General features: G+C 55.1%; 1 protein-coding gene across 3 annotated transcripts; it reads right to left on the bottom strand.

Moving 5' to 3' along the window:
* Positions 1–202: 202 nt before the first annotated feature.
* GIT1 (GIT ArfGAP 1) lies at positions 203–27117 on the bottom strand. Of its 3 annotated transcripts, XM_036768628.1 has the most exons (21): positions 13206–13247; positions 11985–12118; positions 11399–11511; positions 11093–11198; positions 10514–10731; positions 10302–10396; positions 9845–9887; positions 7613–7639; positions 7338–7386; positions 6782–6854; positions 5694–5791; positions 5121–5232; positions 4773–4906; positions 4352–4504; positions 3919–4149; positions 3789–3842; positions 3396–3482; positions 3149–3222; positions 2673–2855; positions 2018–2081; positions 203–1858 (listed from the first exon to the last, which is right to left on the bottom strand). In XM_036768628.1, the coding sequence occupies exons 1-21, from the start codon at positions 13225–13227 to the stop codon at positions 1646–1648; spliced, it is 2283 nt and encodes a 760-aa protein (XP_036624523.1). In that variant the 5' UTR covers positions 13228–13247; the 3' UTR covers positions 203–1645. The 3 variants fall into 3 exon arrangements, with proteins under 3 accessions (XP_036624523.1, XP_036624522.1, XP_036624524.1); XM_036768627.1 differs by lacking the exons at positions 7613–7639; positions 13206–13247 and adding an exon at positions 26991–27117; XM_036768629.1 differs by lacking the exon at positions 7613–7639 and having other exon boundaries at positions 13206–13388.
* Positions 27118–27334: the final 217 nt, after the last annotated feature.

Genomic DNA, 27334 nt, shown 5'->3' with positions numbered 1-27334 from the left:
GTTGAACGTCTGCCTTAGTAAGCTCACATGGGAGTCTCCTGACTTGTTTGAAAAGGCAGTATGCTCTGGGAGGGGGACTGGGGCATGCTTAGTTACTACTATAGTATGCAATAGGTTTTGTGTAGGTGGGCACTTAGCAGAGTAAGTCTAACTCAGACAGGTTTCCCCTGCCCACCCTCCACCCCCAAGTACGAGGCAGACAGAATGGTCACTTATTTATTTTTGATACAAATGTACATGACACACATCTGACAGTCAGCTCACCCACCACCACACAGACATGGCCCAGCCCCCAGCCCCAAATGGGGTGGAGTGTTTGGGGTGAGGAAGGAGAGGAGCTGGAGAGTCCCATCCCTGCCAGGACAATATGGCATGCCTCTTTAGCCCTGGCAAGGGGCAGGTGCCCAGGGTGGGACCAGGTGCCAAAAGCTTTGGATCCTGTGCCCCACACTGAGCCCTCAGGATGGTGAGGGGCTTGTGAAGGGACTGAGATGGCAAGGCCTAGCAGATGAGTTAGGGACCCTGGGGGAGCCAGCCCCAGGCTTAGGGTCCTTCACTCTTCTGGCAAGGCAGAGTAATTCCTTCCCAGTGCCCATCCACCACCGGCCTCCCAAGTGAAGCAGGGCAGGGCATTTCAGTTTTAAGGCCACAGCTCCTCTTCACAGAAAAAAGGGGAAGCTGGTAGGGGGGAGTTGGGTGAAAAGGGGGGCTGGGGCTGGGAATCGTAGCTGGTACAACCACAGCTCACCAAGTTGGCACAGCTCTGCCCAGGGCAGGGAAGAGGGAGGCTCCAGGGTAATATCGTCCCCATCTTTGTCCTCTTTTTCTCCCCTTCCTTCCCCCCCACCCCAATCAAAAAAAAAATTCCCAAAGGGAGCAGGCTTGCAGGACGGCACCGCCGCCCACTCACTCACGCTCAGGCACACGGGGACACTCAGTTACCACAAAGTTAAAATTAAGAAAAACGATTTCCAGTGTTTGCTGCTGGGAGCCCCCAGGCAGGAGTGGAGCCCACACCAGGGGCAGGGGCCGTTTGGCATTAGAGAGAGAGCAGCAGAGGGGCTGGTGGCTACAGGAAAGGGGACATCCATGGGGACTATGTACAAGGGGGGGGGAATGCCCCCCGCTCAGCCCACAAGGGGACTAAACTGGCTCATGGGGGTGGGTGTGCGTGTGTGGGGAGCGGGCCCCAGCATGGAGTGTCCCTTCCCCCTGATCCTTTGCGAAGGAGCCTAAGGGAGCTGGGGGAGGAGGGGGCCGGGGGATGGAGGGAGCAGTCCTCATGTTCTCACCCCCACCCTGGAACTCTGCTAGGGAAAGGTCTTATTTACAGTCGGGAGGTGGGAGGGGGCTGGGTCCCACGCCTGGACTCTGTCCCTGAGTCACACCTCACTTCCAGTGGGCAAAGAGTCCCTTGCCACCCTCCTCACCCCCAGGCCCTCCTGGGAGGGGGGAATGAGAGGGTGTTGGACACCAAGGCTCACGGCTGCCTGGCAAGCACACCAGCTCTAAGGGCACTTGTGCCAGCGGCTGCTTGGATGGGGAGGAGTGAGTGTGGAAAATGACCCAGCTCCCTTGGCCCGGGAGGCCCCCAGAAGGGGAAGGAGGGGCAGGGAGGGCACCTCTAGGAGGGCAGGGGACTTGGTCACTGCTTCTTCTCTCGAGTGGTGATGGTCACCAGCTGCTTGGCTGCCTTGGCGATGTCATAGGCGCACTGGATCACCTGCTGCGTGAGCAACTGGAAGTCCACAGGGGCACCGGGCTCAGGGGGCACTGTCTTACGGCATTCGCTCTGCAGCCTGTAGGCGCTGGCATTGAGAAGTCGGAGGGAGCTGCGCACGGGCTCCAGAGAGGGTCTCTGGAGGAAGAAAGGGGCTGCTTCTGGACTGCCCATCAATCCAACCCCCCCTCCCTACCAGGCCCCTTTAGGTTGGCCAGAGAGACCCCTAGAAGTGACAGTTAGATAGACTTCTCTTCCAAGGGATTCCCCTCCCTGCCTAGGTTCTCTTTCCCCTACCTTCGGGAAGAGGGAGGCCATCTCTGTCACTGCCAAGTGGATCTTCTCTGAACAGGGCACGAAGCTGAGAGGAAGAGAGAGGGGGGAGTTCATCCTCAAGAGAGGTGTGTGTATGTGTACTGTGAGTGTGTGTGTGTGTGTGTGTATGTGTGTGAGTGCATATGTGTGTGTATACATGTGAGTGTGTGTATATGAATGTGTGTGTACATGTGTATATGCTTGTGTGTATAAATGTGAGTGTGTATGGTGTGTGTGAGTATAGATGAATGCACATGTATGTGCATTGTGTGTGAGTGTATGTGTGTTTATGTGTTTGTGAGTGTGTGTATAAATGTGAGCATGAGTGTAAGTGTGTGTATGGTGTTTGAGTGTATATATGTATGCATGTATGTGAGTGCATATGTGTATGTATGTGTATTGTGTGTGTGTATGTGTGTGTGTCTACGTATGTGTGAGTATGTGTATAAATGAGTGTATGAGTGCGTGTGTGTGTGTGTGTGTGTGTGTGTGGTGTGAGTGTATATATGTGTGTGTGTGCATGTGTTTGTGAATGTGTGTGAGTGTGGCGTTACCTCTGCTTTTCCCCTCCTTCCCCCATAATGCCACACTGCATGCGCAGGGTGCCGCCCCTGCCCTGGCCCACCCTCTGGGGTACCTGTCATGCTTGAACTCCTGGGCGGCGCGCAGTAACTCCTGGATGTTCTTGGTCACCTGCTCCGTTTTCAGGATGACGTCCTCCGTGCTGGGTAGGCCAGGGTCTAGCTCTCCGTCCAGGCTCTCCAATTCCGGGTGAAAATCTTCATCCTTTCCCAGATCCAAGAATCGTTTTCCTTCCAGCCTACAGACAGGACCACAGGTCAGAGCTCCTCATTCCCACCTTCCACACCGACTCCCTCGAGGATACCCCAATCCCACCGCCCCAGGGCCTTGTAATCCTCCCCCCCCACCCCTGCCACTGCAAGCAGAGGGCAAGATAAGAGGAAGCCAAGGGACCTGAGAGATCGGAAAGTCCAACTCCCTTATCTTACAGATGAAGAAACCAAGGCTCACATGAACAGTAAAGGTCAGAGGCAGGATTAGAACCCAGGGCTTCCCAGCTCCGGGGTAGATGGGGATGGTAGGGGTGCTCACCCAAGCAGTGGTTCCCCGCTCTGAGTGTTATCATAGTCACTGTCGGCCCCACTGCCGTGGCGGGAGAGTTTGCTCTGGGGGGGACGGGGGAAGAGTGGTCAGATGTTGGCCGCCCTCCCCCACATCCCTTGGTCCCAGGCCCTCGTCCCTCCCCCTCTCAATGGGGGGTGATTTGCTCTTCCTGGCAGAGCCAACAGATCTGCCTCCCTGGCCCCCAACGTCCCCCCAACCAGTGCAGACACATTACCACGTGGCGGCCTCCGTCCTGTGCGCCGGACAGCAGCGGGGAGGAAGGCGGGAAAGGTACAGATGAGGCAGAGACCCCCTTGCGGATCTGGAACCCAGATCAGCAGCAGAGTAAGTTCCTTGGTTTCTTTTCCCTTCCCCACTCCCCAGCACCACTGCAGCTGACGGGATCTCTGCCTCCAGGCCCCATCCCTTCATTTTACAGACCAGGGGACTGAGGCCTGGGAGGGACCTCAGAGGCCCGCCAGTCCATGTTACAGATGGGAAAACTGAGGCAGCTTGCCAAGGTTGCACAGATAGGGGGATTTGAACCCGAGTCCTCTGACTACAAAGCTCTTTTACCATCTTCTTTCAGGCTCCTGGGGAGGAGTGCCCAACCCAAGGCACTACTTACCCGGTAGAGGCCTGAAGGGACATGAACGGAGTACACAGAATCGTCCTCCAGCTCCTGTGGACAGAAACAGCGTTGGCACGTGGACACCCGGCCCCAACTCTCACCCACAGGGCATCTCCCGGGCACTCACACTGCCATGGAAGGGCTGGAGCCGAGAGGCAAGCTCATCACCAGGCTGGGCACCAAAAGGTTTGAGGGCGGAGCCCGGCTCGTACATGGAGAAGGCCTGGCGGTCTCGGCGGTGGGCAGCCACGCTGGCACCCCCATGCCCATGCTCGGCTCGCTCATTGGGCACGGGGGCTGTTGGGGCAGGGCCTGACTGCTGCCGGATCTGTGAGTTCTCAGATTGAAGCTTGTGGATCTGGGGACAGGAGGGCAGAGGTCACACACATATGCCCATGCAGGGCTCTGCTGCCCCTGAAGAGCTTCAGCCCCCAGGCCCTCCATAGGAAGGGAGGGGGTCATCCCTTAGCAGGCAGCCCTCTGCATCTGCTCCTAAGCCAGGGCACTGACAGCTGTGGGCAGGGGCCTGAGCAGGGGCCCTGGGGGCCGAGTTCCCTGACCTCCCTCTGCAGCCTCCGAAGCTCGTCACTCAGGCTGCTGTTGACCTTCATCAGCTGCTGCACTTTGGCCTCTGAGGTGGCCAGGGCCTTCTTGAGCTCCAGGTACTCCTGCAGAGTAACGGCCCCATCGGACAGGTCTGAGGAGTCCATGCTCTGGGGAGGGGAGATCAGGCTGTGAGCAGGCCTCCCCACCCATACCCTGGGTGCCTTCCCTGGGGAACTGCTTCAGGAAAGGGCAGAGTCCAGCTAGGAGGGAGGGGCCACAAGGGGAGATTCTGAACTTGGAAGAGCCACGCCCCCAGGAGGAATCAAGAAGTGGGAAGGGAAGGAGGGAGGGGCAAGGATCCCCCAGACTCCTCCCCTCCCCCCAGTGCTCTGGGAAGAGCCTCATTCCTTCGGGAAGGCTTCCTTGGGCACAGACCCTGGCCCGGTTGTTGCGGGTAGCGCCGGCACTGCGCAGAGGCTCCTGGTCTGTGTCTTCGTCAGAGGCCACGCTGTCGTAATCGTGCTGATCGTCCAGGTCACTCTGGCTGCGCTGGGAGTAGTCAAAGTTGTCTGAAGAGGCAAGGGAAAAGCCCATGGCCACAGCTCCATGGCCCTCCGAGGTGCCCTGGCCCCCACTTGGGGTGCAGCGGTCACCAGCAGGCCTGGGGGAGGGGTCCTCGATGGAGGCGGCCCTCCCCGCCCCCCAGCGTGAGGGAGAAGAGGCCAGCCCACTCCCCACCTCCCCCTAACAGAGCAGGCTGTCCCTAGCCCCACCCCCTCCCACCTGTTGGGCTGCTCAAGCTTTTGCCCTGCTGTCTCCGCTTGGCCTCGCTGAGGATATCAATGATCAGGGTGGCAAACTCCCGGGCATTGAAGCGGGCAAGCTTCTGTCTCCCCTGCCAGGAGGAGAGAGACTCAGTGTGAATAGAGGTCACCCCAGAGCAGGCTAGAACCTCCAAGATAGGAGTGGGGGCAGTGGAAGAGGCCTGGGCAGGAGACTGGGCTATAGACCAGTCTCCTCTCCAGGCAGAGCCAAGACATGCCCTGCTGGGCGGGCCAGCAGACACCCTTCAAATGCCATAAGAGATGGAGGCGGGGCTCACAGGCTGGCACACCCTGCTCCCGGAGGGGCGGCTCTCTCACCAGCCCCACTCCCCTTAAAGCCAAGGTGCCAAGCCAAACTGGGCTGGGGAGGCAGCAAGGTTGGCGTGACACTGAGCAGAAGTGTGCCAAGTAACGGCTCCTCTCAGGGCTGCTGTGGGAGGGGGAGGGGAGAAATGGAGAAACCCAGTTTGAGGCTCTTCCCAGCCCCCCAACCAATGCCCAGCCTCCCTCCCTGTCCGCTTGGCCCCTTCACCTGGTTTCGAGTGGCTGAGTACTCTGGATTGACTGGGAGGAAAGGGACTGCACTCCGCTCCGTCACCAGGGTGCTGTGGTTCTGGGTGGCCAGCCACACTGGGGGGGCAGGGGGTGAGGGGGGAGGAATATGACCATCAGTCACTGCTGGGGGCGGGTGGCTGCAATTTTTGGGACGTGCCTGTGCCTCTAGGGCCAGGATGGGAGCAGGGGAAAGGTGGCAGGGTTAGGCCCCAGAGCCAGGCAAGGCAGAAAAAGATCTGGGTGAGGGTGAGGCTGATGGGAGGGTATATGTGTGTGTGTGTGGGTGGGTGGGAACAGGACGGAGGCTGTCCCCGTCCGTCCCTCCCTCCCTCCCTCCTTCTGCCTGCTCCAGCCTAGTATTTGGGTTGGAATGGCTGTGGCTAGGAAGGAATGAAGGAATGGAGGGTGGGGGCGGGGGGGAGGGGGGAGAGCTGGGGAAGGAGCCAGGGAGAACAGAGGGAGCCGGGCGGAGAAGGCCAGAAGCCTGGCTGCCTGCCCGTCTCTAACTTCCCTCTCCTATCCTTGCAGCTGGCCCCGAGCTGAGGAGAGCTCCTGGGCTCTCTGGAGGCCTCCTCCAGAACCTGTGCAGTGGCTACCAAGGCTATCTTCCATCACGTGCCCCCAGACAGAAGCCACCTCAAGCAACAGCTGAGGCAGTGGGGCTGGGACTGACAGCCTCCCAGAAATCATATACAGCGCAAAGTATGTTGGCACTGGAGTCCCAGGGCCTGGATTCCAATCCTGGCTCTATTCTTGATTGCCTCTGTTAGCCCAGAGAAGTCTCTTAACATGTCTGGGTCTCAGTTTCCTCATTTGTAACATGATGTGTCATAAATGGGCCCCTTTTCTGACTCTATGTCCATGATCTAGTCTGCTGTGAGGCTCAAGTCTTTGGGCCTTAATTTCTTTCTCTAGAAAGATGAAGTGGTGGCTAAGACCCCTTTCAGCTTTAGTCTCTAATTCTGTGAGCTCTCAAACACTGGGCACTGGTTTGTCATTCCCTCTCCCCCCTTGCCTCCCCAACACCTTCAGCCCCTTCCTCCCTTCCAGGATACACAGACACACCTGCATCATTCTCTCTTCGATCGACCTCGTCATAGACGTCCATGGCCAGCTCTTCAAACAGTCGGTTGCTCAGCTGTAGGCAAATCGAGGGCCTCAGGCTAGAGGGGCCAAAGGGAGCCCTACCTCCCAACCCAGAGAGCGTAACTAGAAACCTGCCATTGGGCCAGAAGGGAGTGGGCTAGACATGGGAAAGCAAACATCCTGCCTGCTAAACACCTTTCCCAGGTCCCCTGCAACCCCACTCTGTCAGACTCCATGGCTCTGCCAGTCTTGGCCCTGACATCTGCCCACTGGGCCTTGGGTAGAGTTTGGGAAACTGAGTAACTGCTAAGAGGAAGATGGATGAGGGCAGAGAGGGGCATCAGAACCATCACCGGTGGGAGGAGGGTGTCAATGATGGAAAGGGCAGGGCTGTTTAGAAGAGGCCAGAGAAATAGCCGGGCACAAGAAAGAAGGGACCCCTAACTTTGGAGATGGGAGCCATGGGGATAGGGTAGAGGCTAGAGGTGGGGAGCAGGGAGTGGGGTCAGCAGGGCCGGGCCTGGTCATCACTCACTGCTTGGAGCTTCTTCTTTGCTGCCTTGGCCAGCTCCGACAGGTCCAGGCTTTGAGGAGGAAGGCGGGGGATGGATGTCAGGTTGGCGATTAGAGAGAAAGGACAGACGGGTAAGGCACAGCCAGGTGCCCTCCCCCCATCACTGACTTCCCCCACATGCAGGGGCCCTGGCAGAAGTGGGGGAGGCCAGGACCCTAGGGAAGGGGGAACCCCAAATTTTTCCTTCACCCTTCCACCCAGTCCCTTGCAAAATGCCTGGCCCATGGGCACAATACCTCTGAGACATGCACTTTTGGCGAGATCTAAGTCCAGAGGAAGGCAGCAGAGGAAAGAACAGGACAGAGGCAGTGGTTACCTGAGCGCAGGACAGAGCTGGAGGGCATCTGCTACTCCCATCACACACACACACACACACACACACACACACACACACACACACACACCCCTATGCCGTGCACTCTCCCCCACCCCCAACACAGAGCAGAGACAGGAGCAGGGAGTAAGATGTGGTAGAGAAAGGGGATCCACCAAGGAACCCATGGGTGCCATCTGGGGCAAGCAGAGGGTGCCACTCTCACCCACTGAGGTCAGTGCTAAGGGGCTCACGTTTGAATAAAAGACTCAAAAGAAAAAAAGATACACCCCTGGTGTTCTAGGGAAAGATTCCTGTGTCAAGGAAGCCCAGGGCAACAAACCCCTAGTTGGCAAACGAGGCACCCTCCTCCCCTTTTCAGGATCAGTCGCTGAGGCCCACGTGGTAGGGAAGGCTGCCATTTTGAAAGTAGCCACAAGAGGGCAGGAGCATCCTCCTTGTGGGTTCCGGAGCAGCCCCGGGGAAGAAGCTGGGCATCTTGACCACCAGTGACTGGTCTGTGCCTGGTGGGTGGAGAAGAGAGGCTTCTGGGAGCAAACGTGGCCTTCTCCTAACACTGGCACAGGACAGGAAGAGCCCGATATGGGGAGAAGCTTCTAGGTCGTGGGGAGACAGGACAGAATGTCAGAGCCGGAGCGGGGCTACGACGTGTCACAGCGGAGATGTCATGAGCGGGCGGGAAGGAGCCCAGAGGCCAGCTGTGACCCCTCCATGTGACAGACGAGGGAATGGAGGCCAGACAAAGAGGGGACTTGTCCAAAGTCACACACAGGCCACGCAGCAGGAACAGATAACATAAGGATAATAAAGATGAGGGTGAGGATAGCTAGCGTGTAGTCAGGGCTGTAAGGTTTGCAAAGCACTTCACCTATGTTAACACACTGGATCCTCACGGCAACCCTGTGAGGTAGGTGCCAGTATAACCCCCATCGTACACATGAGGAAACTGAGGCAAATAGAGGGTAACTGACTTGTCCAGTATCTCCTGGCTAATAAGTGTCTGAGGGTGGATTTGAACACAGGTCTTCCTGACTCCAGCTCCAGCCCTATCCACCGGGTTGTGCCCTCAGAGGCCAGCTAGCCCAATCTCTTCATTTTGCAGAGGCCCAGGGAGATTAAGGAACTCGTCCAATGTTATTCGGATAGTAATTACGCCTCAAAGGTGAGATTTGAACCCAGGTCCTCAGACTCTGGAGCTGGGGCTCTCTTTGCTGCTCCGAGAGGCCTCATTCAGGCAATCTAGTCCAATCTTCTCATCTTACCCTAGGGGACTGAGAGAGTGGGTGATCTGCCCCAGGCTGGGCGGCTCAGCACAGCCGGACTTGACTTACCTCTCAGGCCTAGTAACCACGCAGATTTTTAGAGCATTTCCAGGTCTGAATGGCCCTTGACAAATATTATCTCATATACGACGTGTCACAGATAAGCTATGTTATTCAGATAGAGGGGCAGCTGGGTGGCTCAGTGGCTAGAGTGCTAAGAATGAAGTCAGAAGACCTGAGTTCAAATTCGGCCTCAGACACTTACTAGCTGTGTGACCCTGAGCAACTTGCTTAACTTCTTTTTGCCTTGGTTTCGTCACCTATAAAATGGAGAGAGCACCTCCTTCCCGGGGTTGTTGTGAGGGACAAATGAGGTGATAATTGTAAAGCACTAAGCACACAGTCAGTGCTTTATAAACGTTAGCTATTATGGCTATTACCACTAGTATCCCATCTGATAATGGCCAGACCTGCTACTATCACACCCATCTTGCCCACCAGCAGTCACAACGCTCTGGACACACCTGAGGGCGCTAAGGATCCCTGGTGCCCAGGGTCCATGAAGTGAGCCTGCTCTTTACCATCGTGAGATGTCAGAGAAGAATAAAACCCGAGATGCGCAGTCACGACCCAGACTGACCAAGGTTTGGGGGCAGCTGAGCTGGAGGCTCATCTTAGACAATGAATTAAAACCTATAGGTCTCAGTACTTCCCCTCCCCCCACAAGACCTTTGGGCCTTATGGGACCTGCTGGGCCTTCTGTGTAGAAGGAGGGATCCTGGGGCTGCCCCCCCCAGAGTACCCAGCTTCCCCTGAGAGGGTGGCCCTTCTCCCAGACCAGGGCAGGGGGTGTGGGATGCCACTCCACTCACCTGTCAGCCATCTGCGGGATGATATAATGCCCATTCTTGTGATCTGAGCAAAACCAGAAATGCCAAGTCACCAGTGGGGGTGGGGACAGCTGGCCCTGGGCCCACCTCCTGGACTCCCATCTCTCAGCCCTGGGCCCTAAGCTCTGGGGGGCCCGACAGGCCAAGGGGAAGGAGGAGAGGTGAGCCCTGAGGTTGGAGATAAGGGGAGAGGGGTAAGGGGAAGGGTGAAGAAGCAGCAGCTGCTGAGGCCCTGAGGGTACCTACACACCACTCTGCCACCCTCCCCCCACACCCAACCTTCAGCCCTGCTCCTCCCAGGGAGCCTGGACCCAAGGCAATTTCACAAGAGCTGGTTGCTGAGCAACGCTGCTCCCCAGCTGGCTCTGTTGCTATGGAGCCAGCTGCTGGGGTGAGGACCAGGGAGGGCATCCCCCAACTTGCACCACCGCAGACTCACCCGGCTTACGTCCACATAGGTAGAAAGCCAGTCGATCAGTCAGCTCATATTGGCACTCTACCAGCCTTTCTGCCAGCTCCTGGTGCCCAGCCTGCCTGTAGAGGGGGTATATGGAGAGCATGGCTCAGGGCCAAGCCTCCAGCACCGGCCCAGAATCCTCCCTCCCCTCCCAAATGCCCTTTCTGCAAGACCCTCTGGCCCTAAACGCTCACCTGGCATAGTCAATAGGGGTCCTTCCATTGATGTCAGGGGCCCCTGGGTCAGCCCCATATACCACCAATAGCTCTGCCTGAAGCGTCTGCCCAGCCTTGGCTGCCACGTGCAAAGGGGTCGTGCCCTTCTCAGGATGGAAGAAGTTAGCCTGGGCACCCAGGGACAGCAGGCGCAAACAGGTTTCCAGATTGCCAGTCCTCACACTGGAGTGTAATTGCTACCCGGTGGGAGAGAAAGGATTCAGGGAACCCTTAGGGTTCTGGACCAACTCTCTATGCCCATCCCTAGGGCAGGACAATCCCAAAGGGCAAACCTATTTGATCCACCCTCAAACAAAGGGCCTCTGGAAAGGGGAGCCAGGGAAATGTGTCTGCTGGGGAGGGGAACATGAGAGTGGGTGGGTAAATGGGGACCAGCCACAGGGAAGGGGGGATACTCTCAACTTGGGTACCTCAAAGTACAGGAAGGGGCTAGGTAAACTTGGTTTGCTGCCACCCATCTTGCTGAGACCAGCAAGGGCTGCTCAGGAAAGTCCCCAACTTTATGAAAAAAAAATCCTCAAGCCAGGTCCCCCTCACCTTGCTGAGGTCCTTGGCGGTGACGCCATCGTCATCCCGACACGGTAGCTTATGAACAAATGCCAACATCTGGTACTTGGCTCTGATGAATTCGGACTTGATGGGGCTAGGGAAATGGGGAGCGGGGGGAGGAAGAAGAGAGTGAGAAAGAGCGTGAGGATGAAGCCCAACACCCCTGACCCTGTTCCACACCTTCCCTCCTTGGCCAATTCCAGCTCCCGGCCTCCCTCCACCCAGGCTACCCCCTGCCTTCCTCCTCCTCCAAGGCCAGCTCTTCCCCACCTTCCCCCCAACTCCCATACTCACTGGACTTTGTCCTGAGGGTTGGCCTTTCGCCGGCCGCTCTGCACCTGAGCAGGATCCAAAAGGGAATGCTCCCAGATGGAGTTAGCCCCATTGCTGGCAAGGGTGTGTACCATCTGGGGTGGGAGAAAAAAGCTAAGTTAGGCCACTTCCCAGGCTGGCGATACCTACTGCAGCAAGAAATACTGGAAAGGGCACTGACTCAAGAGACAAAAGACCAGCGTTCAAATCCTGCCTATGATGCTTACTTCCATGTGACCTTGGGCAAGTCACTTAGCCTACCTGGGCCTCGGTTTCCTCATCTGTAAAGTGAAGAGATTAGACGGAATGGCCCCTGAGGCCCTTTCCTGTTCTACACCTACGATCCTAGGATTGGATATGCCCAGCTGAGGAGGGTCCCAGGAAACAGATGGGTGGGCCCATGTTCACTGGGGATATTCCTGCAGGGGTGAGGAGAAAGGTCCCCAGCCCCACTGCTCAAGGACCAAGGGCACACAGCCCAGTGCGGCTCATTCCAGCACCTACCCCACGACTTCCCTCTGACTTAACGTCCCCTCCCCCCACCTCCCTGCCTCAGAAGTACCCATACCTGCAACAAGGTGGGAGGCCAGGAGCTGTGTCGGAGGTGTTTGACGATGGAGATGTGACGGCCCAGGCTCCGGTGGACACTACAGCACTCATCACAGATCAGTACACCCCGGTTGATGGAGGCCCAGCCAGGATCTGGGGTTTCCGAAAGTGGTGGTGACAGAGGAAAAAAACCAAGAGAAGGAAAGGAAGCCGTCATCCCGAGAGCCCAGGCCCCCTTCTCAGCCAGCCTCCTTCTCCCACCGTCCTGGGTCGCAGCAAACCAGGGATAAGAAGCAAGGGCTCAGATGCCCAGACAGCATTCCTGCAGTTCTCTGGTAGGCCCAGGCTGGACAATCAATCAACCATCATTTATTAAGGGTCTAGTATTCAGGGCTTAACTCAGGGTTCTTAAAACTTTTTCTACCCTAGACCCCTTCAGCACTTCTTAAACTGTGGGTTGGGTCCCGACCCACAGTTTAAGAAGCACTGGTTATGCCAAGAGAGGGGCAGTGTGGCATAGTCGACAGAAGGGGAAGATCCAGGCCCACCTGTCACCCGTACTGGCTGTTTAACCCCTGCAAGACTCTCAACCCCTTGGAGCCCCAGGCCACTCTGCCTGAGGAGGATGTGCTGTTCTGAGCCCTTGGGATGGGCGGTTCTCTATACCAAAGAAATTACATGCCAGGTTAAAAAAGTCTCTATCCACCGTTAGGGGATAGAGACACATGACAAAGAGAAAACCCTCAAGCCTACATTCTATTGAAAACAATGTGTACAAGTCAATACATAAAATATACACAATGTAAATACAAAGGAATTCTTGGGGAGGGTGATCATTGGGCACAAGAAAATCCCTATGAAGGAGGCAGGTATTTTAGCCCAGGGGTATTTGAGCTGGGCTCTTCTTGGGATCCTGGGTCCTCTCATATCTTATCCACAGGGGCTAACAATGATCCTTCTTTGCAGACCCCAGCTCCTCCCTCTTCCCTGCCCACCCCCACCCCCAACTCAGCAGAATTTGTCAATTCTCTCACCCAGGAGGGGTTGAAGAGAAGATGTGGGTGGGATGGGCACTTGGGCAAGCCCTTCCTCCCCTGACATCTCTGCTACCTAGGCGCTTCCTACACTGCCTGGCACACAGTAGGTTCTTAATAAATGTTTACTGATTGACTGAACTAATCTCAGAAGAGACTGAGGGCCCTCTTCCCAGCACCCCCCAATGCTAATCCTTTGAGCTAACCTCCTGGAGGTAGTCCCTCCATGGCATCTTTGCCTTGCCCGGTGGTAGTCCCACTTTTGGATTGAGCAGCAGCATGTGGCGAAAGCGAGAATTGTGGATGGGAAGTCAGGAACCCTGGGTTTCTAGCTCTGGCTCAGGGGCCCTGGGGAAGCCCTTCCCCCATGGCTTCCTTCTCTGTAATAAAGAGAGGAGTTGTGCTGGCCACTCCCAGCTCTGGCATCATAAGAGAGAAGCCCCCACTCCCCTCTCCCACTAGTTCCCACAGGGCCTCTGGGGCCTTCCTGAGCTCTCCTAAGTGAAATGATTAATTGATGCCAATGAACATCCTCCAAAGTAAGGCCAGAGTCCATCCACTTAGCAAATCTACTCAACATCCCCCTTTCCTCTTCTTAGGGGCCTCAGGGGGCTTCTTCCTGTGAGGAGAGGTGGGGGAGGAGGTAGCTAGCCAACCTGCTACCTGGTGGTCCCCTTCCAGCCCTTCACTTGCCAGTGCCCCGATGGGTAAGTAGAGACCTCTCCTAGAAGCATCCCCACCCAGCATACCCTTCTGACCCCACACCATGAGCAACGCCCCCAAATGGCTTGTAATTTTGGTGGGGCACACCTTCCATTTTCCCCAATGTTTTATTAATGTCTTTTGTTTTTTATGTCAGTCATTTCCGGACATTCTCTCTCCCCACCCTCACCTCTAGTGAGCCTTCCCTAGTAAAGAAAAAAAACCACAATTAAGCCAACCCAACATAGCAACCACATCTGACAACATACACAGCATTCTTTACCCAGAGTTCCCCACCTCTCCAAGGAAAAGAGAGGGGGTCCCTTTCCAGGAATGGGATTGGGATATGAATTGAGGGGTCTTCATATTTCTGGGGAACCCATGGCTTTCCAACAGACTCCAACCGATAGAAAGCAACAGCAGCTGCTACAAACAGACCCTCCACAAGGCAGCCTCCCTGGTATGGGCTGGTGCACCTAAACCAAAATCTCTCCCATAGGCCAGGAGGCCTGGGAAAGCAGGGAGGGCTTCTGTCAGGAGGGGGGCTGGCAGATGGGCCACACACAGATCTCACATTCCTCCCTTCCTTTCTCTCAGGAACAGGATTGAAGCTGTCACCTCCAGCTCATCCTTCTGCTCTGCCGAGTTCTGAGGCACCAGCCTCCCCCTCCTCCACGGGGCCTTCCCCGTACCCCCCTCCACCCACTCCCACATCTTGGGGCATGCTCTGAGTCTCTGTGGCATTTGGAGATTATGGAAGAACTGGTACAAATCTGGGGCTTCCTAACTATGATTCTTACTGTCTGTGTGACTTTGGGCAAAGCCTACCCATGCCTCAGTTTCCTCATATGTCAAATTTGAGGCCCTTTCCAGCTCTAGAACTAGGATCCTATGACCTGCTTCAGAATCCAGAGGGTTGGCTACATAGCCTAGGTGCCAAGTCTAGTCTCACCCAGGGCAAAAACCACGCCAATGCATTGGGTTTCTAAGGTGGGATCCCACTGGGCTGGGAAGCAGGTTAATTAGAGACACACCTCTTGTCCTAGGGGTGGCCCCTCGTGGCAGAGAAGAGTCCCTGTGGCCAGCAAGCAGCATGGCATGGTAGAGGACTGGGCTGCAAGTTGAAAGGCCTTGGGTTCAAATCTTGTCTCAAACACTAAGTTTCATGACCCTGGGTAAGTTGAAACCCTTCTGAGCCTCAGTTCCTCATCTGTAGAATGGCCTCTTAGGTCTTTTCTGGTTCTATGTTTCTTTATGACCTCCTGCCCACACTCCCACGCCCCAGAGAGTTCAAGGGTCTCCATCGAAGAAGGAAAAACAAAAGGAGATAATGGCAGCTGAATGAGTCATGTTGTGCATGGCAGTGCCAGGCACTGTGCTCAGCTCTGGGGGCACAATCGACCAATGAGCATTTCTTAAAGACCTACTGTGTGCCAGGCACTGTGCTCGGCTCTGGGGGCACAATCGACCAATGAGCATTTATTAGAGACCTACTGTGTGCCAGGCACTGTGCTCAGCTCTGGGGGCACAATCGACCAATGAGCATTTATTAGAGACCTACTGTGTGCCAGGCACTGTGCTCAGCTCTGGGAGCACAATCAGCCAGTGAGCACCTATTAGAGACCAACTGTGTGCCAGGCACTGTGGTGGGTATGGGGAATAGAAAGTCCCACATGAAACAGTTCCTGCCTTCAAGGACTTTACACTCTTATCAGGAAGCCCAGGTTTCAAATCCTTTGCCCAGCTTATGGGTATCTATGCCATTGGTAGTGGGCAGGAAACTACCCCTTGTGTGGGGTCTTGGGTGGAAGTCATGGCTATCACTCTGCTATCTCTCTTACTGCCTCTCCCGGCTCTCCTGGCCCCATAAGACCAGCTTGGAGAGATGGTTCAGGATGGGAAAGGAAGAAGATGCTGGTCTGGGGCTGGCAGGTGGGGAGTAACGCTGTCTCAGAGAAGGCTGGGATGTGGGACGCTGTCTCTGGTCCAGGCCTCCCAATACACTCCCGGAAAAAGCATCCATCAGCAGGAAGACCAGTTTATATTCCAGAATTGAGAAACTCTTCCATAGTCTCTCATTTGGCTTCAGCCATGACACCCCCCTCTCCATTTGCCTCTGAGACCCCTCCCAGGGGCTGAGGCCCAGGAAGTAAATCCTACCAGGGATCTGAGGGGGGTGTCAGCAAAACTGGAAGGCACAACAGTGTTGGCATCCCCAGGGGTCGTGTTGAGTGGAGGAGTAGGGCAGTCAGGATTGGGTTTAGGGGTACCCCTCTACTTCCCTTTCCAAAGAAGGCCCTCCCAGGCCCTGAGGGAGTTGGGGGTAGGGCCAGCTGCACTGAACACAAGCCGAGAAAAGGTCACGGGGAGAAAGCCACTATTGTGTGCCTGCCCAGAGTAGAGGCAGAGCCTCTCTTGTCCCCTCTCCCCCTCCCTGCTCAGGGTCACCCAACTCTGCCCCCCTGCCCCTCCCCCAGGCAGCGAGCCAATGCCCCCCCCCCCCCCCCGCCCCTGCACAGATGCCCAGCAGGGGAGGCCGCATCCTGTCCCTTCTTCCTCTGACTCACCCAGCTCTGAGTGGCTTGGTTAGGGCCTCAGTCCTTCTGTACCTCAATGAGATAACTAACTACCCAGAAGACAACCGAACCAGGGAACCAGTGGGGAGGGGGGAGAGAGAAGAGTAGCTCCTATAGGAAGAGGCCTCTGTGTTAGAAAGACCTGGGTTTGAGTCTTGGTTCTGACACGTGCTGACTGTGTGACCCTGATCATCCCTAACCTCTCACTGTTGAATATTGCCAGGCAGACACCAATGGGCCTGGGTAGAGGGAGCCGCTCCCTACGCTGGGGAAATCACAGTCCCATTCAGGGGAAAAAGCCCAAACCAAACATCCCATGCTGAGGAACCAGCCCTCGCATCTCTGGTTACGGGTACTCTAGGATCAAAGGAGCACAGATTTAGAGTCAGACAGCCTCTTCTGACAAGAGAAGACTGAGTCCCAGGGAAGTGACTGGCCTAGGGTCACATAGACAATAAACCGGACAGCTGAGACTTGAACCCAGGTCATCACACAGTAGGGGCTTTTTCTGACTCCCGGTCCAGTGCTTTCTGTTCCTTTACGCTGCCAAATGAAGGCAAGTATTATCACCCCCACTTTAAAGATGAGTAAATGGAGACCTGGAGAGGTAAACTGGGTTTTTAAATTTGACTCTGCCACACTTAATTTCCAAGCAGAACCTCTCCAAAGCCTCAGTTCTTTCATCGAAAAAAACTTTAGAACACAATTAGAAGCCGGTCTGTTATCACCAGGACCTTTGTTTCTCCCTTGGCCAAATCCCCCTCCTGTGAGACAGCCACGAGATGAGAGGGGGGAAGCGTTGGGAGGCAGAGGGGCCAAGTGAGATGATCTGGGTTCAACTTCTTCTCACACTTCCCGCCATAGGTCCTTGGACCAGTGGCTTGGCCTCATCTGTGAAAAATGGCCTAAAGTAGAGGGAAGGCTCATGTGCCTTCCAAGTCTCCAGCTGAGGAGGCTAAAGCCATCGACTCCTCCACCCACAAGAAGGAGGCAGAGCAGGCCCCTGACACCACCAGCCTGCCAGGGACCACCAAAGGGCCTTCCCCCACAGCACTGGGCACAGGGATCTCAAAGCACTTTCTAGACACACCTTATACCAAGGGTTCAAACTCATCTTCCCCTCCTGGACCCCTCTGGCAGTCTGGCGGAGCCAGAGGAAACCCTCCTCAGAAGCAGGATTTTAAATGCATAACATGTAATAAGCAGGATTATAAAGGAAGCCGATGGCATTGAAATACAATGATCAAAATATTAAATAAAGCAAGGTCACGGACCTTAGATTAAGAATGTCTAGGCCTGAGACCCTTGAGGAAATGAGGCCTGACTGGGACTCTGGAGCCCTGCTTCCTTGGCTTCTCTCTGTCGCCCTTCATATTCTCTTTTCTCCCCTCCCTTTTCCATCTGCACCCCCCTTTCTCTCTCCTCTCCCTCCCTCCCTCTCTTCTTCCCTCTTCTCCCATGGTTCTGTCCCCTCTATCTCTCCTCTCCTCTCTTCCCTCTACTTTTCCTTCTCTTCTTCCTCTCCTTTCTTTCCTCCCCTCCCTTCTCTCTCCTCTTTCCTTTGCTTTTCCTTACCTCCCTTCACCTCCATCTTTCTCCCCTCCTTCTCCCTCTCCCCCTTTTACAATGTTCCCTTACTCAGATTGGAAATAGGAAGTGCCCTGTTCTGTCAGCAACCTGGCTGTTGGGGGAACCCTGAAGAAGTGAAATGGGTCACCCAGAACTGGGGTGCTCTTTGCTGAATGGGCAGGATGGAGCCAGGTTAGACCTAATGAAGAAGTCACTCTCAAAGACTGAGAGCAGGAGGCTCAAAGCTCTGGAGCTGGAAGGGATCTCAGAGACCATCCAGCCCAACCTCCTCATTTTACAGACTCCAAAATTGAGGCCTGGGGAAGTTAGGTGACTTGTCCAAGGTCAAGATGGTAATAAGCCACACGCTCTGACTTCAGAGCCAGGCACTCCTCTCTCCACCATACACAACACCTCCATATCATGGGGACAACAGGACAGAGACTGTCTTCTTATCCCGTTTCTTTCTGAGCTGCGTTAGGGTCTAGGTTACTTGGAGACCAGGCTAACTTCAAGATTCAGGGTGAGGAGGCAGAAAGAGTCCTCATTCAGGGGTTCAAAGACTCAGGGGTGTAGTTTCCTGCCTGCCACTAAATTTCTGGGTGACACACAGCAAAGCACTTGGCCCCTCACGGTCTGTTTAGTCCTTGGTACAATGAGGGGGCTGGTCAAGATTTTCATTAGAGGTCCCCTGCCTGTTCCCACTTTCTGAGTGGGTCTGGAGTTAAGAAGATCCCAGTGTAAATCCAGCCTCAGGCACTTACCAGCTGTGTGACCCTGGGAAAGGCACTTAACCTCTGCCTGCCTCAATTTCCTCCTCTGTAAACTGGAGACAGTAACAGCATCTACCTCCCAGAGATGTTAAGAGGATCAAATGAGCTATTCTTTGCAAAGTTCTGTAGCTGGCACACAGTAAGCACTTCATAAATGCTTACTTTTTCCTTTCTTCCCCTGGGACAATCTTCCATCCAGGACAATGTGTCCTAGGGAGCAAGAATTGAACTCTGGGGGTGGGGTGGGAGGGAGCAGGTCCTAGTGAACCAGGGCAGGAGGCTGAACTGGGTGTGGCCGAGCCCCACTCTGAAAGCCCATCTGGGTCAGGGGCCAGGCGCCAGCCCACTCTCAGGAAACTGACAATGACTCAGGCAGTTCCTCTGTGTCGGGCTTCCGGAAAACCAGGGTCTCAGCCTCAGGATTACTACCTAGATCCATCCAGGTCCGGATCACCCAGAGAGCTGGAAGGGACCCCCAGAGGCCAATGAGGCAATTTCAAAGATGAGGAAACTGAGGCTTGTTCAAGGTCATACAGTTAGTGAATATCATCATCAGTGGGTAGGATTGACTGCAGAGGCACTGATTCTTTCCTCCACAGTCACAGTGGGGAGACCTGAGGGATGCTACCAGTCATGTGTGAATGGCTGAGCAACGTGTCCAGCACCTACCTCCCACTGCCATTCACTTACCACTCAGATCTTTCACTTAGAGTACTCAACTTTCCCCATCTAGGATTTAGGGCGGTGGCCTATCGCCTCCCCTCCTGTCCCCCTCTCCCCATACACACACAGAGGAAAAGTGGCAAAGAATGCCAACATGGTCACTACCCAATAAACATACTTGGTTGAGCCTAATGTCCTGGCAGCTGCTAGGGGTAAGAAGGTTTAGTTTTGGTTTCCAGGTAACCTGGGGGACCTCAGTGCCAATAGGTGGCACCCTGTCCCTTCCCCTTCCCAGCATTACTAATACTTGGCAATGCAGCCCAGAGAAAGGCAAAACTGGCTGGCATCTATGCCAACCCATCTGGGCTCTCTGGCCAAGGTGTGGAGCCAAGATGGCTGATGGTCTTATGCCCTGGCCCCTGTACCCCAACAACAAGGGACAACATTGTGAGAGCTAGGAGGTTCAAAGTAAGACCCTCCACCCAAAGCACTCCCCAGGATAGGAAATGAAACCGGGAAGGGAGATTTGGGGTCCTGACTGACCGAGCCAGTTAAGGAGGGTAGGGTAGAAAGTCAAGAGCGGATAAGGACTGAGTCCAAGAGAGGGCACTTCCCAAATCCCCTGAGAATTCTGGCCCCCACATCTACTCTCTGCTTCACATTAGTACTAGGTGACCTACAGCTCTATATAGGGGGAAGAGGTGTGGGTGGACCAGTTCATGAGGTGCCTTGGAATTCCTGGGGGCCATCCAGGGTCTGCAGGCCTCGAGTTGGGATGGGTGAACAAAACAATAAACACTGGCTACAAGCACTCTGACTAAGGTCTCAGTGTGGCCAGAGGAGGTCTCTGTGGTCCTTCCTGTCCCCTCAGTCCTCAGCAAAGGCTGGTGGGGGGAGGGGGACTGAACAGGGGGACATAAGCTTCAGGACTGAACAATGGCGGCCAGGCGGAAGTCCTGGTCTCAGTTCATTGTTTGCCAGTTCAGTCCTTTCCAAGCAACAGAGGCAAACGAAACACACACACACACACACACACACACACACACACACACACACAACCCACCCCTTCAGGGCCACACTAACTCCTATCCCTAACCCACCCCTCTGAACTAAACACCCTGAGCCCAAAGCCCCTAGCCCAGGAAACACTCAAGAGGGCAAATCTGGGATAAGTACTGGTATTCTGGGTTCTGAAATTGGGCTGTGTGTATTAGTAACAGTAAATGTTGCGTTTTGAGGTTTTCATTGGGGGTGCCACATTTAGCCCCTCTGCAAATCAGCATTTCCCTCCAAGTGAAGTGACTTGCCCAAGGTCACACAGCAGAACATAGGTGTGTGTATACATATATACCCACAGAGGCATATTATATGTACGTATGCATATAAAATTTCCCTACCAACATGACATAGCTCATTGAGGGGGTGGGGAAGGGACAAGAAGGGAAGGAATTTTGAGAGGAAATCTGGGAGGATAGCTAGTACCATTCCCAGGATACTCCCCACTATCCTGTCCTGTTCCCCCCCCTCTCCCCTCCACTATCCTGTCCTCTTCCCCCCTCTTCCTCTCACTATCCTGTCCTGTTCCCTCCTCCCCGCCACTATCCTGTCCTGTTCCCCCCTCCCTACCACTATCCTGTGCTGTTCCCCCCTCCCCACCACTATCCTGTCCTGTTCCCCCCTCCCCACCACTATCCTGTGCTGTTCCCCCCTCCCCACCACTATCCTGTTCTGTTCCCCCCTCTCCCCCACTATCCTGTCCTGTTCCCCCCCACCTCCCACTATCCTGTCCCGAGGCACTCACCTGAGTTACTAGTGGGGGAGGGGGAGTTGGGCTTTTTAAATCAGGGCAGGGTTCAGGCTCCTGGGTGTGGGTGATCCAGGGAGCAAGGAAAGGGAAAAAGGGTGGAAACCGGATACTGAATGCAGAGAGGGGCAGGGTCACTTACTGGGGTATATTTATTAACCATGCTCTCCCTCTGAAAACAGAGATGGGGGGATGTGACAGGAGCTTATGTTCCAGAAGCTGAATTCCAAACCTCAGTTTCCCTTTCCTGAGCAATGAGAAGAGGGAAGAAAGGGCCACAAGATTCTAACTCCTGCCAACTAGTATGAATGGGCACTGCCCCTATGGCTAGAAGAGCAGGCAGAAACTGGGCAGGCAGCTTGCTTTCCTAAAGTGGTCCATGCTAGGACAGTCAGCTCTGCCTTTCAGAAGACTGTGAGGGTATAGGTATCAGAGGAGGGGCTTCAACCCTGCCCAAGGCAGAACTGATTTAGGCTGTGGGGGTAGGGAGCCAGATAAGCAGATGGTTACAGGAGGACACGGGGGTGAACAGCAGGGGCTGGGGTGAAGGGGGGGGCGAGCCAGAGCCAGGCATGTGGTTGATCCCAGCTTGCTGAAGCATGTGACCAGAGAATGGGCAGCAGTTTTGGCCTTGGTGATTCCAAAGAGCTGGCCGGTGCCACCCTCAGCCAGAGCCAAGTGCCATCTTAGAGTGGCATCGAGAAAGAAAGGAAAAGAAAGGGAAGGCACATTTTGCCTCCAAGCTATTCCCCTGCCCATCTCCAGGACACCCCGAGGGTGGACATGGGCACAGATGGCTCCTGAAGAGGTGGCATGGGCAGCTACGCCATGTCCAGCTGCACAGTTTGGCACTGAGGCCTGCTGCCTACGTGCTCTGGTGCCCTCAGGAAGATGGGCAAAGGCGGAGCCCCTCTGTGGAGAAAGGGGACAATTGCCTGCCACCTTCTCATCCACTCGTGTCCTCCATTATATCATTCTAATGTCTGCCTGCCACCATCTCCACATATCTCCCTTTGGCCAAGGCTACAGGCACCCTCTCTAGGAGGAGGGGAAAGAAACCAGGGGCAAGAGGAGGGGAATCACTGCCCTCAGTAATCAAAGAAGGTGAGGACGAGAGATTCTCAAGGGGAGGGATGCAAGGGGTGTTACCTGTAACCTGAGGAGGTGAGACTCTGCCAAAGCATTCAGGAGGCAGGACATTGTTAGATTAGGGATTGTAGCTGGACAATTCCCTCATTTAAAGTAGGGGAAACTGAGGCCCCTGGAGGTTAAGTGACTGGGTTGAGCTAATTCAAGGCTGGGCTTCAGATCTCCAATAATCACAAGGCAATCATGTAAAGCCTTCTGTGAGCTTTTAAGCGCTACACACGAGTGAATCTGTTATCGCTATAAAACATTGTGTGTAATACTGAATAACTTCTACATGCATAGCGCTTGAGTGTCCAAAACATTTTATAAATTTCTCTCATTTGAGTCTCATGACCGTCGCTCTGTGAGGTCGGTAGTACGAGTATTTTAGTCTCCATTTTACAGAAAAGGAAACAGAGGCTCCCAAAGGCAAAGTGATTTGTCTAAGGTCACACACAATTGAAGGAGCAAGAACTTAGGCTTAGATCCTCAGACTCCAGATCCAGAGCTCTTTCCATTCCACCAAAGCCCCCTCCTCTTTCCCCAATAGCTGCCGTGGGGACCACATGGACCTCTCATACATCGGGACCAACCTAGGACCTCCAACTCAGCACCCAGACTAGGGAGGAGAGGGAGGGGGCGTTGGAGCAGCTCCCCTGGGACTCACTTCCTGGCCTGGGTGCCAGTGACACCAGGCTGCGCCTCACCCTCACAGCATCATCTCCTCTTTCCTCCATCAAAGGTCCTTCACCCACAGCACGCCCAAGGTGAGCAACCACCGGTACCCCCAAACACAGAAGGGCAGTGACTTTATTATAACCCTTTCTGTCTGTTGGGCAGCCACTGAAACGGAACCGAGTTGGGAAGTGTGAAAACACAAGTGTGAACGAATAACCAGATACCACAACCCACCATTCATAGGATCCCAGACCTAGATCGTGTCTTCTCTACTCCTCTCACTGTAGAAAGGAGCAAACTGAGGCCCGGAGGAGTAAAGTCATGAAGCTAATAAGTAAGAGCTGAGATTTGAACCTACACATTGGGATCCTTGGGGGTGTAGTAGATAGACAGCTGGGCCTGGGGTCAGGAAGACCTGAGTTCAAATCCAGCTTCAGATACCAGGCAGGTCATTTCACATATTTGCCTCAGTTTCCTCAACTGTAAAATGAAGAATATAATAGCACCTACCTCTCAGAGTTGTTGTGAGGATCTAATGATTAATAATTATAAAGTACTTAGCATAGTACACAGTAGGTGCTTAATAAATGTTACTGATGATGATGCCTCCAAGTCAGCATTCTTTTTCCACTTTCCAAATAAAACTCTCCAAACACTATACTAAGAGTCCACAAGGCCATGGAAAATGGGAGATCGAAGACACGAGCTAAATATTCAAGCGCCCACTGGGCAGCCACGGAGAGTCAAGAAAGGAGGATGAATGAAGCGCACTACCTGAATGACCTTGAGCACAGAATCTTACTGGGCCTCAGTCTCCTCAGCTGTCAAATGAGGGGATTAGATTGGATGGCCTTCAAGGTCCCTTCTAGCTCCAGACATCTCTGGCTCTGTGATAAGAGGATAATGTTCCACTCATCCCAGAAACAGAGAACCAAAGAATTGGGATCAGAGGATGGACAACACAGAGAGAGCCTCTCATATCCACCCCTTCCTGTTGTAAGTGACTGCCTTACCCAAGGGCCCAAGGAGGGCACCTAGCAGGGCTGGGATGCCTTCTGACTCCAAATGCCCTAATTCAACCTTTCAGAAAAGAAGCTCAATCCTAGAGGGGTCTTTGAGGGTGGCTTCAGTGCATCTGTGGCAGGGATGGAGCTAGCACCCAGGCCAGGGTTCCAACTAGACTCTAACTTGGCCTGAACTATTCAGGAAGTTTGTTTTCATTGGGTCCTCGGGGGTCTGATACAGCCACCCATGGGGAGCCTTGGCACCTCCTACCCCAGCTTGGCCACCTCTCTTCCACTCAGAGTAGGATGTTAATTACAACCGATGAGAGCTCGAAAGTTTGCAAAGCTCTTTCTAGGCATCATTCCACACCAATGCCAGTTTCCAAGTTGTTGTACAGACAGCCCCCATGCCTGGAATGCACTCTCTCCTCACTTCCAGGCATCTTTAATTTCCTTATCTTCCTTCAAAGCTCTGCTCAAATGCCATACGACTTTCTCTATAGGGTCCTTCCTATGGAGGAAGGACCTCTGGTTGCTAGAGTCCTTTCTGAAATTACTTTGTAAATATTTATATGATATAGGATCCTTAAGGGCAGGTACTGTTTCAGGTGTTGGGTTTTTTTGGTCTTTATATTCTCAGCATCTGGATCACACAGAAGGCGATTAATTAATGCTTGTGGATTATCTCACTTGAGCCTAACAGCCCCGTAAGGTGGGGACTATTAGCATTAACAGCTTATCTTAATAGAGAAGGTTCCCAGAGATCGACATGACCAGGGTTAGAACTATTTAGTGCCTATGACAGAATTTCAAGCTTTTTCCAGACTCTAACCCTGGCTTCTACTGACTATGCCAGATGAGCAGGGCAGAAGAGGGGCCCTGAGGGCATAGTCCCATGCCAACCTGGGGATATCTCATCCAACAAAGAGACTAACGCTCTGACACTAATGAGGTCAACGGAGGGTCACGGAGCTGGGCAACCACAGAGATACCACCAATGACTTCCTTTATCCCTCGACTAAGTACTCACAGGACACTAGAAAGCTTGTCCTGATGCCCCTCATCCCTATCTCAAAATGATAACTGGAGCTGACAGTGCAACAGTAGAGTCTCTCTATAAAGAGGGGGCAAGCACCTAGGCAAGTCTCCCCACCCCACTCAGATTTTTTTGCCAGCCCAGAGAGGGTACACTGGGCACCAGTGGCCCAAAGAGTTCAAAACGCCTTCTGGGTTTTTCTGGAAACTTCCCAAAGGGATCTGTAACCCAGAACCTAAGTGGGAATTGGGGGAGGGGGCCAGCACAAGCCTATCTCCCTCGCAAATGGATGAAGCCAGAGAGTTATAGTGGAAGATCTGTGGTCATCCAATTTTCCTCATTTTATAGGCCCAGAGAGGTTATCTGTGACCATCAAAACTCCTCTATCAACAAACAGGCTGCTCAGATCTGAAGGGTCCCTGCTGCCTCCTGAGCCCACCTCCTCCACACCAGAAGGAAAGAGCTCCTCTGGTCTCTCATTTCTTCCCTGGGGCCAAAGTAGGTGGAGGTGGGGAGCTCCCACATGGAATGGAACTCCACGCCTCTGGGGAGAAGGGGAAAGAAACATCAGTGAACATGGCAGCAGAGGCAGAGTGGGGAGGCAGCTGACCCTCAGACCCTATGTCTCGCTGGCATGGAGCTAAAGCTGGAAGGGACCTTAGAAACCATCACAACAACCAATCCCTTCGTTTTACAGAGAAGGAAACCGAGTCCCAGAGAAAGTAAGGAACTGGTGGACCCACAGAATAAGTGGCTGAGGCAGGATTTGAGTCCAGTGTCCTCTACAGTGCCATGTTCTCCCGACTGGCTTGCCCTGGATTTATCCACAGACCCTAGGTGCCCATGGCCTAGGGTCTGTCCTGTGCTCCCTGCCTGGTACCACTGGTGCTGGGATTTCCCACTTCCCTGTTAAGTGGCGGGTGAAGACAAGGAGAGCCACATCTCAAGACCCAGGCCCTGGCAGCCCCAGGCCTGCCCACTCTCCCCCACCCAGCAGGCTTTGTTTATGGGGTTGAGGAACTGTGTCTCCGGCTTCCATTTGGCCTGACAGAGTAGGTGTGAGAGCCCCTAGGACCTCGAGAGGCCTAGGAATTAGTCACCACCTTCTAAAGAATTAACTGGGATCCAGGTCCTGACCCCCACCCCTCATACAGCTCTAACCTCCTGAGAAGAACAGCCTTACCAGGCCGAAATGCCTACAGACAAGCATCCCTGGGTGAGCCTTGCCTTCTGAGTGCCTTTTGTGAAAAGTATCCAGGCCAGTGGATTGGGAGCATCCCTGAGCTAGGTGGGGGCAAGAGACACCTGCCCACCCCTTTGCCCACAGATGCCCTCTGCAGCTACACAGCAATCGGGGAACGTGTGAGCAGCAGGTGTAAGACAGAAGGAGGCAGCCGAGACTCCATGACACAAACTAAGAACACACACTTCCACCCCCCTAAGGAAAAATCCTTCTCGCTTCCCCCACAGCCCTTCTGCCGCCTATGAGCCGGGGAGGGGGGGAATGCAGTGGCGGCGGGGGGGGGGGTGGCTCCCCCGATTTATACGCGGTCTGGGGGGTTGGGAGAAGGAGAGGTTAGCAAAGCTTCTCACAAGGGCTGCTTCCCCCAGACTGCCGAAGGAAGAAGAAGGCACCAGGGAACGTCCTTCCTGAAGCACCGACCCTGGTGGCCTGAGGGGTGGGGGTGCTAAGGGGACAGGATGACCCACGCCTGAACTGGGCACGACCAGCAGCCCCGCCGAGAGCTGCTCCCGGTCTGCAGGAGCCCCCCTCCCCTCGGAGCTCGGGCCCCCGTGCACCCCCTTGCCCCTCCCAAGGACACCTGGCTCTGCAGTGGCTGCCGAGGCCGCAGCCCCCAGCCGCCCGCCCGTCCGCCCGCTGCGAGGCGGGGATGGGGGGGAGGGTCCGCCGATCGGACGGGGGGGGGGGGCGGCGCATCCCCGCTCCGGTCCCGTCCCGCCCCCGGCCTTCGGGGCGCTCCCGTCTCGGCCTCCTCCCCCCCCAGGCCCAGTGGCCCGTCCCCGGTCCCCGGTGCCCGCCCCCGGCCCGGGCCTTACCCGGGGCGCTGCAGTCCGCACACACCTCGGCCCGCGGCCCCTTCCGGGACATCCTCAGCGGCGAGGCGGCCGCAGCCCTCTGGGCCAGTGTGGGGGGCGCGCGGGGCTGCCGGAGGCCCGGACGGGGGCGTCGGCTGCAGGCAGGGGGTCCCCGATGCAGCCGCCGCCGCCGCCGAGGCGGAGGCTGCTGCCGCCCGGGCTCTCGCGGCGCCCGCGGCCACGGCCACTGCTGCTGCTTAGGCTGCGGCGGTGGCCGCTCCCCGCCGCGCGTCCGCCCCCTCGGGGCCCCGGCCGCCGGCGCTCGGATCGCCCCCCTGGCCCGTCCTCTCCGGCCGCTCCTCGGT

Source organism: Trichosurus vulpecula, chromosome 7 (genome assembly GCF_011100635.1).
Source record: "Trichosurus vulpecula isolate mTriVul1 chromosome 7, mTriVul1.pri, whole genome shotgun sequence".
Taxonomy (NCBI): Eukaryota; Metazoa; Chordata; class Mammalia; order Diprotodontia; family Phalangeridae; genus Trichosurus; species Trichosurus vulpecula.
Note: the sequence above shows the minus strand (reverse complement) of the source record. Positions and strands in the feature narration are given on the sequence as shown.

Bases quoted from the DNA above. Each gene is read 5' to 3' on its own strand.
- GIT1 (XM_036768627.1), bottom strand. From the start codon at position 27,042: ATGTCCCGGAAGGGGCCGCGGGCCGAGGTGTGTGCGGACTGCAGCGCC. The intron at 4,150-4,351 runs GTCAGGGAACTC...TCCTGTCCCCAG, and splicing joins TTCGGAGGCTGCAGAGGGAG to ATCCACAAGCTTCAATCTGA. The intron at 3,483-3,788 runs GTAAGTAGTGCC...TCTGGGTTCCAG, and splicing joins TCCCTTCAGGCCTCTACCGG to ATCCGCAAGGGGGTCTCTGC.